At 39.1% G+C, this 17,868-nt stretch overlaps 1 protein-coding gene across 1 annotated transcript in view; it reads right to left on the minus strand.

Annotated features, from left to right (window-relative positions):
• Positions 1-17,868, minus strand: part of adgrb3 (adhesion G protein-coupled receptor B3) — a gene marked incomplete at both ends in the record, with an annotated part of 105,112 nt that overhangs the window by 36,523 nt on the left and 50,721 nt on the right. The window contains 8 exons of the mRNA XM_079248922.1: positions 82-190; positions 2,980-3,048; positions 5,019-5,213; positions 6,181-6,287; positions 10,935-11,036; positions 12,268-12,432; positions 14,228-14,392; positions 15,204-15,368. Of these exons, the coding sequence (XP_079105048.1) occupies positions 82-190; positions 2,980-3,048; positions 5,019-5,213; positions 6,181-6,287; positions 10,935-11,036; positions 12,268-12,432; positions 14,228-14,392; positions 15,204-15,368 (1,077 nt within the window). The remainder of the gene's footprint in view (positions 1-81; positions 191-2,979; positions 3,049-5,018; positions 5,214-6,180; positions 6,288-10,934; positions 11,037-12,267; positions 12,433-14,227; positions 14,393-15,203; positions 15,369-17,868) is intronic.

Below are 17,868 nucleotides of genomic sequence, written 5' to 3' on the forward strand. Positions count from 1 at the left end.
ACAGGGAATACGTCTCCACGTCAAGCAGAAATAAATTGTGACATGGCTGTGGGTTGGCCAGGAAGGACAACTGATTCTCACCCAAGTTTCCAGTCATTAGATAGGCATTGTGGAAGTCTTTCATTCCCAGTCCAACAATGTGGATGAAATCCTCGATGACCTGCATGAGCTCCACTGCTCCGGGGTAGATCTGGACAAGATAGAAAGGACAGCCAACATGAATGATGCTCCCATTATTTCACCAATGAAATAGTGATGGGTAATATAGAAAACACACAACAGTGGAAACAAGTCTACAAATAAAACATTGCATAAAGATGAATGAGAGAATTTTTAATAACCCTTAAATATAATACCCTACAAATCTATTAGTATATTATGCAAGAGGCTGCAAAGCAAAAGAAGAAACAGTGGCTCTACACTGACACATATTCGTTCTGTTCTTGTGTGTTTTTAAAGGTTATAAGTATTGATTTGCATTTGCTCATAGTTAAGCTCCAGCTTGTACTTGATTAATAGATATTGTGTGTAACTGAAACTGACACAGATCTTATGATAGTGAGATACAAAGTTCAATATTATCTCACAATTTATAGCTTATTTCAATAGTAAAGAAAATAACTTAAAGAGGAGCAACAAATCCAGTTATTTATTACAACCCTGATTGAACTGTCTGTGTGACATCAGCTTCAGAGCTGTAATCACCAGCTTTGCCAGCACAGTTGCTGGTTGGCTTCTCCTCTGAAAGGCCCTGCCAAGTTAAGGACGATTGCTTCGGTTCATGCCGCCTCATGGGCATCGGCACTCAGTGAGAGATTGTAAAGGCAGGAATTCAGCACCATGGACAGCTTCACAGCTTGACCAGTGGCACTGCTGCTGGTCTGGTCAGATCTCTCCCTGAAGTAAACAAACCTAATACATTCTAATCCACTAAATAAATGGCCCTGAAACGATTGGATCACCATCCTGACTGAGATTTTAATGGCCATGGGTGAGGATCTAAAGAGAAGCTGGGATGCAGTATAGATGTGTGATGTGCATGACAACATTTTAGGCAGGGTCCTATTTACCACTTTAAGAGAAGCATAGAACGATTCTGCAACATCATTTCAAATTCTTCATAGATTTATGCCCTGCTGTTACAAATATCACAGTCGGACCAAAAACTAAATGTGTGAGCACAGTGATGACGCCATGCAATTAGAAAGAAAAAAAAAAAAAGCATCTGAGTGGCATTGAGCAATTAACACCCCAGTCTGAGTTGATATTCAACAAACACCTGAGGCAGGTATTTCCCTCCTCTGTGTGTTTTCACATGCCTCCGCATGTGACGCTGCCAAGCCTGGCGAGTGGTTCCGAGATGCAGAAGTCGAGAGCCTCTGACACAGCAGAGTGAAAGCCATAGTGGGGGAGAAGAGCACATCATGTCGCCCCTTCCGGCATGTCTGACGCAGAGTGCAGTCATGCTCATTCTGCTGGTCTCCATAGCAACCATGAGATGTGAAGGCAGCAGAGGGAAATGGCTGCAGTGGAGGTTGTGTAGACAGAGCTCTTCCTTTCCTTGCCATGGTAACAGTGACAGGGGGTGAATATATAGTGATCTCTGCACAAAGCCACATCTCCAGCCAGTAAAACCTCATAGTGAGGTGTTTCATGTGAGCGTTTTGAATATCCACAGCATGCTATGAGTGGGTGCAGCGGAAAGTGAGCTCATTAATGTAACTAAACTCAGCAACGGAGGAAAAAAAAAAAAAAAGGTTTGACTGTGAAGTCTAAGCGTCGACTTTTGAAATCAGACGACGGCACTCAACTTATGTTCAAATGGTGATGTAGTGAAACTAGACAGACATAAATAACTACAGAAATAATTAATTGTGTCAGGTTTCTGGGTGTTCTGTCTTTGTCTCTGACGCATTCTCACTGACGAAACCGCTTGTTTGTGAGCTCTTCCCACAGACAACATGCCATTGGGGGCTGCCAAACTAAAGCTCCAGTAAGTAAACACGTAATTACTGCCCGTATAGACAGCCAAGACTGGCACTCTTAGCAATGCTTGAATTCCATGTGTTTGCCTTCCATCTTAGCAGATATCAGGTGTGGAGGTATTGAGCCAAAAGAAAGAAAAAAAAAAAAAAAAAAAAGGAGCAATCTGACTTATTTTAAGGCAATACTTCAGTCATATGTCAGTCCAGGTGACAACCAATTTAAGTCAATTTAGCAGTGAAAGTGACAACTGAGCAGATGCCGCTTTTCAGACTTGCAGTCATCACAGATGGTATCTCTGTCAGAGTCTGGATGTGTGTGATTTCAGGGTTCACATTGTCTCAGACACCAGTGGCAGTTTTGAAAACGAGATTTGCCACCTCTCAAGCTGAGAGATGTGCCCAACAGAGGACATAGGCAAAAGCCAGCCTTCATAGATACACACCAAGTCCAGCTCGCCTCCATTACATACAACTTTGCTGCAGTCTTGCTGTGTGTTGCTGCTTCTATTTGTTGAGGAGAGTGAAACAGATTTTGTTACTATACTTTGTTTCTATTTAATGCAGACAAGGGAATTAGAGTCTTAGCTGCAGTAGCACAAGCAATGAATTGTCTTCACTGTTTGTTTCTAGTTTAAATTCTAATTTAAGTACAAGTCTAATCAAACTGGTTGCCATAATCTGCATAGGCTGGGTGAAACATGCATGCAGGATGAATGAGTCCTGCAGTGTTAATGGCTGGACTTTTTCTGTGGCAGTGTTGCTGCCACCAAGTGGAGGTCTGAGGAACAAGTTTTCAAAATCAGGCCAGATGTCACACCTGCTAAATGACCTCATGTTCGTATGAAGAAGTGTAACATTATACCAAATCCAAGCTGACTTCTCTTTGTTTCGGCTATTCAGATGGAGTTAGTGCAAACATGCATGGAGTTGAATGTTGGAGCAAACAACATTCATGAAGAAATCTGAATTATTCATTGTCCTGCCACATGCTTACCTTTTGCGCATCCTCCCATTTCTCCTTATTTTCCTCCTCTAAGATGTTGCTGATGATTTGAAAAAAGTTCTGTGGAAACGATGAAAGAGAAAACACACATAATACACCCACACAAAGTATTACAGGCTCTGCAGCAAGCTGCTTTTAAAATCCTGATACCATAGGCTCTAAAAGAACTGTTATGTATAATATACTGACATTTGTGAATGCAGGAAAACATGGATTTTCTATAAAGGGATAATGATGGTCCCTGCAGGGGCTGAAAGCACAGGGAAATTTTCAGCTGGAACCATGGTGGCAAGCGAAAGAAGAAAAAAAAAAAGGGAATTTATGGTTCAGCTTGGAAACAGAAATACACCTTAAAACCTCCTGCCGCTTGCAGCAAACACTTATTGCTACAGGAGATGAGCACAAGCTGCAATCAGAAAAAAGAGGGGAAAGAAAAGATGAAAGGGAATGTTTGAGCAGCTGTGTGGATTGTCTTCTTCAGCAGTGGAAAACAGGGGCTGCTTGGGGTGCATGCCTACAGTAGTAATAGGACCCCTGTCTGATCTTTCGCCTTGTTATTTCGTCTGGTCTACAATGTGCCTGAGGGAGTGGCTCTCTCTCTTGACACAGGCTATCTTGTTTTCTACTTGAATGCTTATGCTCCCTCTGGTGGTAATGTGCCCACTTTAACACTGCATTAGCGCACAAGCACACAGAGGGGTTGGGCTGGCTGAATGGTCTCCTGCCTACCCCACACACACACTATAGAGTTCTCCTAATAACCAGAGACAGGATGCTCTTCTCATTTCATAGATTTTCTATGGTGGGGAAAATGGCTGAATGGGGTCAGGTTTTCCATCCATGGCCAGCACATTTGAGTTTCATTTCCACGGGATATTAGAAGGACTTTACGCCTTATAGCCAGCGGAAACGGCTGATAAATGTGCATAAAAGCAGCAGAAACTAAGAAAAACGATCCCTGACATTTTGTTGCCCAAATATCACTGCGCTTTGGAAGTGCATGATGAAGTAATTTGAGTAATCTTTTTTTTGTGTTTTTATTACCTACATGCTTACCTTTTGCAAAAGATGCATCCTTACCATGTTACAGTTATAGCTCAAATAGTCTGATGTACATGTAACTTAAACAGGAGGGTTTTGTTGCTTTTATGGATGTTATTTATGCTGATACTTCCTCCTGTTGAAACCTGCTAAACAGTCCCAACAATACAGAGATATATAATATGATAAAAATGCTCAGTCAGCAGATACTGCACTGTGTGATTTGGGACTTACAAAGAGAACTTTTAAGTCATTAAAGCAGAGATTATTTAGTTTTATGGAAAATGGTTGCTGGATTACAACCATTTGTCCTATTTCCTTGTACAATTCCTTGCATCTCTGTGGGGAAGAATGACAGGAAAACAAGCTTGATAACCCAACAGAGCAAGATAAGAACCTAACAAAGGAGTGATAAACGGGTACTAGATTAATCACTAACACATACACACACGCCTACAATATTCAAATTTTGTTTTGCTGCTACCGTCACAGAGAGAGTATCAATTATCTCCCTTCTGTTTATCTTTCCCTCTAAACAAATAAAAATAGAGAGATAAATAGAATTAGCATGAGGAAAACAACAACATACGTCAGCTGTATCAAGCATGCAGCTGGACATCCTAAACACCAAAAAGAGGCCTGAGAAGGAAGTCTTTAGAAATGTCTCTGGCTTGAAGGCATAAATTGTCTTATTGGAGATGGAGGTGGGGCTTTGGTGATAATCTCCATCATCCTATTGACATAGGGAGGATCAGACTGCAGTTAACCCCAACATGATGAGATGAAACAGCTTAGAGTGTATCAAGATCTCCAGATATGATAAAGCCACGAGATGGGTTTGTCAGTCTTTGTGTAATTTCAGACATGATAGAAAGAATCTAACCCCGTTGCTATCAAAAAGCATTACTGTTGAAGATATTGTTGCTAAAACAATGCAAATGGACATTTGCACACTCCTGCCTCAGGAATGAATCCTGGTGTCCACTTACTTGCACATCATCAGATGACGGCTCATAGCTTGCCCTCTTGAAGGTTTCTGTCACATTGCGAAGAATCTCCACTGAAGACAGCAAGTCACCAGCATAAAAGTTCCTCCTCTGGGTGAGATCAAGCAGATTTTTTGTGACCTGGGACATCCCATCTCCTGCCAGCATCCTCTGGCCCTTCGCAAGGTGCCCCTGAACCTCCAAGAACAGGAGAAGACAGAACTTGAGGCATCCTCTTACTCTTTTGAAGATCCTTGCTAAGCTGCACATTTAGATTAAATGAAGTGCAAAAAATCAGGAAGAAAGACTTTGCTCTCTAAAGCCCTTTATTTGACACTTATATCTAAGCCAGACTGAACTATATTCTGCCTTACGGATGTTTTGAAATGAGCCAATATGAATAAAAGAGTTAACTGGAGCAGAAGACACACATTTAGGCAGGAATTGCACAGTAAAATGACATTTCACATCATTGCACAGAGCTTATGTTCATAAATATCCATTCACCGGTGCAGAACTATTTGTATGTGCTATTTTAGCCTTTTATAAAATGATTTTATTTTTAACGCTGATGGAGAGTTAGAAAGTGACATATTCCTGTGGAACCATTGCTGTGTTTCTAGCTTTGTAAAGTGCAATAATGCCAAAAAAAGTTATGTTAAATAGCACAATATAACATGTTCAACCTCTTTCTAAAATGTCTCACCACGCAAGCAACAAAAGCAGCAGTGAAACAGAGTTGCAGAAAACAAATTATTTTCAAAGATAGTTTCATTAAGTTCCCCTGAATTTTTGTCTTCCGGTCCCTTAATGACCCTAATGCCCATTTTACAACAGAGAAAAATGCTTTTTGTAATTTATTAGAACAGTTCATATTCAACAATGAAAGTAATTAGCTTGTTTGGGGGGCTACAGCCAAAGAACAAAGACATAAATGAGAACTTGCCAAAAACTATAAATCAGACATGTTTAAGGATATGAGAATATGCATTCATTAAAAGGGAAAAAAAAGACCAAATCTGTATTTTAATTTGCTATTCTGTTGAAAGTTGTTAATCTTTGACTACTGTGTGATGAAAATGGCGTGCATTGGGAAAACACTGGGGAGGTAATTTATGATACATTGGAAACAGAGGCTGTGAAAGGAAGCTGACTTTGCACCTACTGATTGCTGCAAGTATCTGAATTCATTTGTTATGCATCGAGCATAGCTGGGCTGCTCCCAGAAGGCCATACCACGGTGATCCAAAGAGCAGCGTCGACTAGTGGTGCCTGTGAGAGGGATGGAGATGGCAACAGATTTGGAGAGGAGATTCAGTGAGGAAGGGATGAGAGAGGAGATGAGCAGGCGCAGAGAGAGAGAGAGAGAGAGAGAGAGAGAATAAAAAAAAGCCGTAAGGGTGGGGTGAAGGGGGGGATTAAGTCCAAGGGATAGGCAGGAGAAAAGGAGATGCGGATTTAGTGGAGTGGAGAGGGGCGAGACAAAAAGAAAAGAGAGAGAGAGAGAGAAAAAAAAATTTTCATGAGACTTTTTTTCTTTTTCCCCACTTTGTCTCTTTTTATCACTCAGCATCAAAATCTGTGACTCTCATTAAGGTTTGCTGAATCTGAAACAACATTTTTCATAGAAAGAGGCAGACAAAGAATTGCTGCGTTCTGTTCAAATATGTTTGAACAGAACTTATTACAACACAGCACACAGTCCCAACGCTTTCAATATGCGCATTGCGTGCCGTGATAATAAAAACTTACAGTTGTTTACTCAAACATGCCACAGCTCAGCTGTGATAGCTGTCAGGCATTTAAACTGGGATCCTGAAATAGAAGAACCACCCAAAACCCACCCACATCACCATGTTCAGCCAACATAAGGGTCCAACATCACACCTTCCCAGCTGTCGACCGGGTGGAGTGCACTTCACACATCCCCCTACAGCTCCAACACAGGTGCTTGACATCCTGAGGAAAACTCCCACAGTACAAAACATTTCCCCAGGCAAACATGCTTCACATAAACTCTTTGCTATCGCTTGCTCACTCGCCTTCTCCTTCTCCCTCTCTTCATCTTTCACAGACTAATACACACAGACAGGAGGAGATCAAAGCCACACCTCCTACGCCCACCTTTTCCACAGCTACGGCTTGGAGATATGCACCAAAGCCATGAGTACACACAAAACATCCCTATATGCTGGGGGCACCCATGCAGCACCGTGAGACAGCCCACGGGGCAGCAGCAGAGGCCTGCTGCTTTACACCGTGCTGAGCATCTGTTTCTTTCAAAGCTAGCTTCACTTGGGTGATTAATGTTACGGTGCCATGAATCAAAAGAAAACTTTCGGCCTTTATTGCTGAAAGGAATGGGAGAACGATTATTTTAAAGGAAGATTGGGCATTCATTTAGTGTTTTTGGCTGTGACATTACTAAATGTCACTGTTAACTGAGAAGGGCAGCTTGTTTAAATGGAAAATGACTACAGGACACAAAGCAAAACGACTGCGTTTAAGAATTGTTTGGAATTCACAAGCATAGCAGTTACTCGAAAGAATGACGCAAATTGTCTCTATGTATTAATCCAAAAGATGAGTTTGAGGAAACACCAGAAGAGGTAGACTATTTACGAGATAAATGTTAGTATTTGACACTAAGATGACCTGCTTTTACAAGAATTCTCAAATGTACACACTTTGTAATTTGAATGTGAACATGGCAGTATTTTAATGAGGAATGGCCTTGACCCAAGTTTATTTTTATTTTCTCAATAATTCTGCAGAAAAAAAGGACTATTTTGGTTATGTATGAGGGTTATTTGCTCCAGAATATCTTCAGTCCACAACTGCTATCACCATATACTAAGCTGCACTTTTCTTAAAAGACCAAAGTGAACGTATCACTGAGGATTTCTTTAATTTTCTTCCAGCCATTTAGAACTGGATCTTTCTTGGCTTTGATCTCTGCTGAGATCAAACAAGGTCAGAGATAGAAACTTGAGGCCTTCACTGAGATTCCTCACCAATCTGTCATCTGTCCTTGCATCATCAGTGAAGTATGTAGAGTAGGTTGAGTATGAAATATAGGTCACTGGAGATGCGCTTGATCAAATTCAAGGCTGCACTCCACCGAGGCATTGACCTGCCACTGTTTACTTTTACAGCATCCTGAACTTGGGTCCCATTAAAGGAGAATTTTTATTCAAACATCCCTCTCCCAAGATGGAAAGTTAAATCAGTGTCTAATAACTGTGAAGGTTGAGAAAAGTCAGGCCAACTATCTCTGATAAGTTGTGAAAAACAAAACAAGAAAAAAATCACACAATTTCCTTGAAAAATAACAGTTATCAAGTATTATAAGGCCAATAAATGTCTACATACCTCACAGAAACATGAAAATGCTCATATAACCACTTTAGATCTAATGGATGCTTTTTTTTTCCATTTACTTGCCATAAACTGCAGAATCATTTTCTTAGCATTAACCTGTGAAGTGTTTATTTAACAGTCTGTAAATTTCATGCTTTTGATGCTTTAATTGCTCCCTCTCTCAGTTGGATGGTTTGAACTTTAATTGATAATTGAGATTTAGGGCTCATTACATATCACATAAATAATGGAAAATGAACTTTAAGAAGCAAAACCTCTAAAGCAAAATAATTAGTAACTTCAGGTGTCAGTGGAGTTAAAGCTGCATGACACACTATATAGTTAAAAACCCTAACTAAAATAGTAATTATCAGACATCATGCTTTTGCTGCTGTTATTAAATAATTATATTGACTTTATCTTCAGATAAAAATGATACAGGATGCTTGTGGTGGTGCTTGTGCATTTTTTGTGCTCTAAACTACAGAAATTCAAGAAACCTTCTTTAGATTCTACTTTAATATGTTCATTTACGTTTGACTTTTCTTCAGTCTGTGTTTTATCCTGTACAAAATATGTGTACAAATGCACAAGTCTTTGTTTGATAAATACAACTGGAACAAATCAACTTGCTTCATGTGAGTATCTTCTCATCTTGTCCTCGCATCTTGCCTCTGATGGCAGCTGTCCTCCATGATCACCAAGGTGGTGCTGATGGCCCTGCACTGCTCCTCTGATGACCTTGATGACGACGGTGACAATGGCTGAGTAGGTGCTGAAGCCCCTTAACACATTTGGATGCTTTGCACCACCTGCATTCATGCAGCCTGTTTTGTTGTGCTGCTTTTGCGGATCAATATTTCATTTTTGCTTCGCCCTGTTATCAGGAGCTAGTGCATATTAGACTGACCTGGAAAAAGGGACAATCTGCACCTTAACAGCTTCTCATTTAGGTTTGATTATGTTGCAGGTCAGAGGTTAGGTTAGTGTTTTTATTTATTTATTTATATGGGTTTCCAATGATGGCATTGTAAAACCGAAGTGTCAATTAAATTACAATTAAATTAAACCTGACCTGAATTATTTTCTATAATCTTTATTTTTTTGAAGATGAGGACACTCATTAAACATGAAACATATCTTCATGCTGTTGTTGTGCTTCTCATACAGAGTGACAATTAATCATTTAAGGCTAACTATAATTTGTGTGCTGTAGATTAGGTGCATAAAAATATTCCAAATCCAGCAGCACTCAAAATCACAAAGAACAGAACTGATTTCTCACAGTTTGCAAATCTAATATAAGACATAATTAAAACAAATTAGAAAACACTCACTCATGAGTCAAACATTACACTGCCTGGCCTTTCTCATTGAGACATTTTTTATGTTAATTAGATTCTGAATCAGTAAAAGTATTATTTTTGCAGCTATGTACAATACAAAGACACACACTCCTGCGATGTGAGTTAAAATATGTCACAAAAATTATTGGCTGTAAAACTAATGCCGAGGCAGAAAGCTAATGTCATGCTACTAAATCTTCCTCTGCTTAACTTTGCCGCAGGTAAGCCATCTGTGAATAACAGTGGGCTTGTTACAAGTTTCCCAGTTAGCCGTTTTTATGGTTGTGGAAGAAATGTCAAGTAAGAACATCAGACGATTTCACTCCTGCTTACTGTGCCAATCCAACACGCAGCTGCCGCATCCATCAGCTCCTTATTGTCCTGTTTGTTTGTCAGCAAAATGACCTTCAGCTAGAACAAAAGTAATCTGGATCACAGCAGATTTATCAGATGTTGAACTCCTTTTGTCTATCCACAGTGCTTTTAATTTCAAGAGCTGGGCATTAGTGTCACTTTCTAACAGAACTTGCATCCATTTCTCTCAGTCCACATATTACTGCATCTGATTTATGTCAAACCTCAGACTGCAGACCTCAGAGTGGCTTTCTTTAACAACGAATCCAATATCACAGTTAAAAACTTTTCTCATCTAGAGCACAGGCTGTGGACTCATAGGCACAGCCTTAAGATGCATCACTGCACGTGGAAATGGACTAAATGGATATTTGCCCTTTTATATAGAAAGAGAAACACATTTGATACCACCTATAGCTATGCTATTATGTCTTGCTGGTATAACCCACCGTGCAAAGATCAGCTACTTAAAATAACAAAAGGGGTGCCTGTATACTTTCTATATTTAGGGACTGCTCTCTGTGGGTGCAGAAATCTAGTATTATTCATCACACAGTGGTTAAATCAAAAGCAAACCCGAACAATGATATTATAACAATAGACTAGAATTGCAGGGTAATTCTCCCTACTGCGCAATGATGCTTGCAGTTGTTAGTAAATTAGTGTGATTCAAACGGCTATTTAATGAAAGTAAGCCGAATTCAAGACAATCTATGACATTCATTTCTAACAAAAGGCTGTTTCCTCATCAGTATCAAAATGCATTTTATTGTTTAGTTGCACTTTCAAACTTAGAGGAGAGAAAAAGACCAAAAACACAGACATTAAACAGTAGCGTGTACGTTGCTTTGGTCCTTACCTGTGGCATTGGGTGGGCATCTGTTGAAGGCCAGCTCCCCTGAAGGGGTCCGTCTCCACACCATTGACACTGCATAGTCCTCTGGACAAATCTCATACGGAGCTGAAGAGAAAAGTGATATAAGTGAAGCAAAGGCAAAGCAAAGTGCTTTTATTTGTATTTCTCATATGATGCAAGTATTTCTTCATATTCCACACAAGTAGGTATGGAAATATAGGAGATCAAAGCAGCATGGTATCAGTGAATGCGAACATGGCAGCATAACAATGAAATGATCCCTCTTTTTAAACTGGGGTTAGTTTAGACGTGACATGGAGGGTTTTCATGTTTAAGTGGAAACTACTTCATGGAACTGAGACATTAAAGGAATTTCTGTCGAAGATTTAAAAAAAAAAAACTATTTTGCAAATCATGTAATGAGCTTTTTTATCTTTTTTTTTTCTTACTTTTCAGTTTGTCCTGAGAACCTTTCTGCTAAAATATATTTCTGTGACAAAGTCAAAGAAAATTGAATCTAGGTTCTGAACATAGATGGAGTAAAATGTTTGATTTATATCTCCTTTCACTTGTAACGGTTATCTTAATCTGTCAGAACCCTTCCAATGACATTGCCACAGAGTGAAAAAATACTTGAACTTACAGAAACATCAGTTAAAAAATGCCTGAAGATAACTCTGGTTGTGACCCATTAGTTAGCAAACAGAATGAGACCATAGCTCAATTTTAAGAATATCTATTTTTTCATATATGTCTTTATTTATTTATAAAGGTTTCCTACTGCTATGTGTATCAAAAATTATTTTTGACTATTAAAGTATTTGTGTAAGGTGTCAAACAAGTCAAGCTTCATTTTGAAATCACTGTATCTAAATGGTTGATCTGCAAATGAAACTTAAAAGAGAGAAGACATACACATACAAGATAAGGTGCAGCTGCTCTACATTGTAAAGCCAAGATAGTGTGAGAGGAAAATATTGCGAGATAAATATCAGTCAGTGGATTACTGGGGGGCTTTTTGGTTGATTTGTCTCCATTTTGTGTATTTTTTTTTCTTTTTTTCCTATGTGTTCCTTGCACCCATCTATGGTCAATGTTTAACAAAATGCTTTTTAATACTGTTCCAACTGTATGTTTAATGATGCACTTACTCGTGCAGTGGATGAGTGTATGACACACAATTTCATGATAAAACAAAGACTCTCCATCTTATTTGCATGTATTTTAGTACTGTGTTCCAAAAAACAATGTCATTTACTTTGCATATTTATCTGTTCATTTTCACTCAGCTTCACCATAAACACCCTGACCTAATTCTCTTTACCCTAAGATTTACCTGGACAGCGTTGGTCACTGCACTTCCGGACTTCTTCTCCATTGCCATCACACTGCTGCCCAGTCACCGCTGCCCCCTGACAAACCCGGGCACGTCTCTGCCATCCACCATCACAGGACTTAGAGCAGCCGCTCCACGGACCCCAAGGATTCCACTGGCCATTTGCTAAAACAGAATCATTCATAGTAAGAAACTCACACAGGCATAAAATGTGTAAAATAACTCCCAAAACACAAGATAATTAATGTGAATATTTACTCTTGTGCCTTAAAACATTTATTATGTGTCTTTTAAAGTGTTTTATGTCCAAAATCTATCATTTTATGTGCAAAATGTAAGATACAGTTTGTTTGCAATCCTCTAAAAATCAAGTTTATACTGATAAAGAGTGCCCTATCATGTAGTTTATGGCCAAGAAAGCTGCTCTTGGAATCACGACTGGTCACACCACTTGGCCAATTTTAAACCACATTTATGCTGAACTTTCCAAAACTAGCAGCATGTTTTATGCCCTTGTAATGAACACTGTTAAACTGAGTATTACACACATACACACACTACAAAGCTCCCCTTCAGCAATGAAGTAAATCACATGTCCTTGTCTGAATAGGGAGGTACAAAACCAGGAAACACACTCAACTTCTTATTTTAACCTCCACTTTCCCCTTCCTCCACAAATGTGACCACATTTCATGTCCTACAACTAACTTCTGTCAGGATTGCATCCGGAGGAAGGGGAAAAAAAAAAAACAAACCAGAAACCATCATGACCTGTTGGCTAAAACGATCTGTAAGACATTGCTCAAATCCCAGCAGATACTGATGCCTCTGCTCACACCAGAGCAGCTGATTCCTTGAACAGATGCATGCTCATGTGCTTCAAAGAGCTCATTGTGCCAGCAGTCCAGCAGAAATACTTTCAATTTCGCAAACACGTTATATTGAATTGAAATCCTGCATGGGTCTCGTTTTTTTCCACTTGTTTGGCTAACCCTAATCTATATTGTGACTCTTTTCTTCAAATAAATCCCTTTTAGGATATCAAATCATTCAAACAACTATTGTTGGTGTATTTCTGAAAGGTGCTGTGATATTTACCTCGAAATGTGTCCAGGCAGTTCATTTGAGCCATCATGGACACTGTGCTGACTTGTTAAATGATGTGTTTTGTCCAACTAATGTTTGATGTTCCCGTCTTGGAAACACATGAGAATTGCTAAATAGGTGGGCCTCATTAAATGAATAAATTGTATAATGTATCATCTCACTCTGAGGCAAACAACAGCGTCTCCTCCTTCATCATAATAAGCACAAATCAAAATTATGCCTTTACAAGCTTTTATTGCTCATTTAGGGGTCAAAAAGAGCACAGGGTTGGCTCTCAACATTTGGAGTGACATTCCACACACACACACACACACACACACACACCAGTGAAATACAGCGGGGGAAAAACCTTGCTGTTTTACACAGCTGCAGCAAAAATTGCATCAAGAGATTATGAGAGTGCTCAGACCCTTTACATGATCAGACAATTCAAAGCCTGATCGAGACCATTAAGCTGACGTCTTTGAGCTTCTAATACCTCTATAGTGTTGACAGACACTTTGGGCAGCAAACCATGAATTATGTGAAAAGCATATAGAATATCTAACTGGATTTTTAAAATCCAATTGATAGAGCGTGGTCTTAAATATAATTCTTGATTCTTACAACAGTCCTTTGATTCCTGCTATGAGGGATTTTAGAAGGAAAGAGAAAGAGTGTGCAAGCTCAGTAAAATCTGGCTAAATATTCAATCAGAACGCAGCAGTGATCATGGCATTTCTTGACAAGCACAACCATAATTATGAGGGTATAAGATGATTTGATTTTTTTTCCCCCTCTCACCCAGATTTAAATCATGATTTCTACTTTAGAGATGAAAGCTTGTATAGAATTAAGAGGCTCAGGATTTTACCTGTGCAGTCAGGATTATGGCACTCTCTGCTTTCTGCCCAGTGACCGCGACATTCAGATCCCCCATGGGCGGCTGCTGAGCATTGCCTGGTCCTCTGCTGAGTGCCATTGGCACAGGTCACCGAGCAATCGCTCCAAGAGCTCCACTCCTGCCACTGTCCGTCCACTGAGGCACCAACCACAACCCAACAAGCACGTCCCAAGTGAAGGGAAAAAAAGAGGGCAAACAGAAACGGGAGGAGATATTCAGATTTCTATTCTCTCTAAGACTGAAAGCCAATAAAACAGATATTAAGTGGAGGGCAAAATGTTACATCGGTATCTATCCACCTCAAAGAAATGCACTAAGGCGGGTTTTGTTTTGCTTTATTTCCTTTCACAGGCCAGAATGTCTTAAAAAATAGCCAAAGGCAAAAGGATAATGAGATATAAAAAATGGATTTGGAAAGGTATCTTCATATTATGATTTATGTTGTGAAAATGTCAGACATTCACAGCCTGCAGAAAACTATTAGTTAGTTGTCTCCTTGGCTTGGCATGAAGAGAACCTCTGGACTGAATGGTTTTTTTACTGAGTCTGCGCTTCCAGAGCACTGCGAACATTTACTATGTAGAAAAATTCATCATCGCTAATCTGCTTACCATTCACAGGCAATCGCAGGTAAGTGATTTTGATGTCAGTATTACAGCATTTACTCTCAACAGGCTTTCCTAAACTGCATTAGTGTGCAAGGAAAATTACTTTAAATGGGCCACAAAATCCTGCATTTGTTCAGATTTCTACTTACCTTTGCAGTACTGCATTGATTATTGACTGCACGGCTCTTTGTAAGATAATCACCAAACATTCTAAGGAACTGATCATTTAAAAGGAGTTCACCTCCTGAATTTTACCCTCACGGCCCTCCCGTCAAACATTGAGAGATAATTGTTAATATTGCTAGCAAGAATAGATTGATATAGCAGACAGATGATACCTGGGCAAAGGGCTATGTTGCAAAGCTTAGTCTGGGTCTCAGGTCCATCACAAGCCCTGCCTCCATGCTGGGGAGGAGCACACATCCTAGTCCTAGTGCGGTGACCTCGACCACACGTGAATGAGCACAGGCTCCACGGTGACCACTCTTCCCATACACCGTGTACTGCGGGCACAGAAAAGGCGTCAGGCCTAATCAACGGCTCGGTCACCGTTACAGCTATGGAAAAGCCACAAAAACTGCATCGAGCCATAAAGGAAACAACATCAGTCAAAATATTTAGCAACACGTTAGAGAAAGTCTGGACACACAGAGAGTGAGGGGTTTCTGTATGTCTCAGCCACAAGATTCGGTGTCCGTTGTCATGCACTCAATAACGAGAAATGACATCCTAACCCAGAAAAGATAGAGAGGATTCACGTTACAACGTTCTAATGCATACCTGATGCGATAAGCAGCAAATGTGCATAATGTTACAGTTTATTGAGACTCGGTGGCTGGCAGGGAGTCGGACACGTGTAGACCTTCAGATTATAGTGGGCTGTAGGTGATTCTTGAAATCTGTACACTAACAATTTATTTATTTAATTTTATTTTGTCATACTTTAAGCTTTTCTTTAATTATTTTTTTTAGTTTTTTTCCCCCAATTGATAAAAGATAAAATGGCCATTCTGACTAAATATCAGGCTACACAAATCAAAAAGAAGAATTCTGAAACATTAAGTATATTTCATTTGGTATTTTCTCATCAGACATACTCCTGGTGTGCCAGACAAATCATTGTAAGAATGTTTTCAAAGGGTAGTGATTTTCTTCAAAGTAATTATAGAGGTAATCTAAAATCTGTGGCATTTTGCTGTTTTAAATCTCACAGAATAGTTTTTGCTGCCACTTTAGTCATTTATAAAGTATATCAACATCTAAATTACTGAAATGCATTTACAGTAGCAGCACTAAGATGTTCCATTATCAGTTTTTTTTGTTTTTCTTTAACAGAAATTCATAATCTCTTCATATTAAGAGTAATGTTAGTTTGCTTTCTCTTCCCATTCTATATTTTTATACCTTCTTTATGTCACTGTAGATATTTTTTCCAGCACTTTCATCACAAAAATATGTTATTGGTTATTTTTGTTCTGCACAGCTTCCCTGAAGTGGTCTTTTGATTAACAATGAATTAACCTTGGTTTTTATGTAAAAGCTATACAATACAGCAGCACATTAAGGCTTTTACATAAGTTTGTTTTTTTTACATCTTAATTTTACACAGTAGCTGATGAATCTTAATGCATCCCGGTTTATGTGAAGGTTGAACTTGTTTCTGGTTGGCAGATGGTAACTTTTCACAGAACTGAAGAAAATATTTGCCATTGGCTCAAAGTTTACATTGGAGATAAAAATATAGAAATCTGAGAAGCAGCCAGAAGTGAGACCCCTCCTGTTTTACTTAGGACTTGTGGAGATGAAATACACTTCTTTTGAAATGTAAAAGATTAAATCGAAATTACGTTTCCATAACAGCAGATGACTTCCTAATTAACTTAATAAGGAGCATTTAGTGTATGCATTGTAAAAAGGGGCAAGGAGTGTGTTTCTTTAACAGATGTATATCCTGCACAAAACACATCATATGTATTATTTTATGTTTCTTTTTAGTGTGATCTCTGTCTGGAACATCAGAAATGACCTAGTTAAATATATTCTGTTCATTTATGGGAATTTAAGTAGACACAGGTCTCCCTGTTTGTCTTTTACCACCTTTTAATTGCAAACAGGGCTTCTGCACACTTTGCCTACAGGGAGCTGATAATTCCTCTTCACAAGGGTCACTTTGCACAGCCTGCATCAAGAAGTAAAGTTCATGAATTACAGTATTTGGGTGTATTTGATTCTTGGGATCAAGTCTGTGGTCCACCATGAAGTAAAACAGGGTCTGTCCCAGCTCCTGCCTCCAGGCGCTGCTTTGATGCTCTTAGCTAAGTGTCCCCTGGTGGTTTGAGCATTTACTTTGATAATTTGGGGTTCAAAGCAGGCAGCTAGCTGATGGAAATGCATTGTGCTTCTTAATGTGTTTCTTTCTCTGAACTATAGCCATAATTACAGCCATGAGCGATCACAGTGTGTAGCTTGAGGTTAAATTCTTGAATCAGCACAAGATCATGGACAGCATTTGCACTGCTTTTGGTGTTTTGGTAAACTAGACTTAGACTGGCTTTTTAAGCCTTCCACTGAGGTTTAGCCTCTTAGACTTGTTAGCTTTACTCAGCTGCATTCCACACACATTGTCTTGTTGTGGCTGAAAACAATTTTAAGGAAAAGTGATTTTGCCATGCATATTTGTTTTACTGCAGTTTCAGAGCACTTTCATTCGGAGAAGAGCTCAGTTATTTAAGTAGGTTATTTTCCATTTTTTTCCCCCTAGTGTTTAAATTATTAATTATACTTTAAAGAATTGGCAATCATCTTTAACCTCCCTAAGTTTTCTCTTCTCCTTTTTTTTCCCATGTTGCATTTTTCTAATTATAATTTTTTCACCCTTGCTGATGTTACGATAAACATATGACATCATGCACACCATTTATAACAATTATCTTTAGTTAAGTTGGTGTTTATTAACTGTATAGCAATATATGAAAAGTAACAATGCAGAGACTTTTATTCATG

This window comes from Telmatherina bonti (assembly GCF_933228915.1).
Source record: "Telmatherina bonti genome assembly, chromosome: 11".
NCBI classification, from domain to species: Eukaryota; Metazoa; Chordata; class Actinopteri; order Atheriniformes; family Telmatherinidae; genus Telmatherina; species Telmatherina bonti.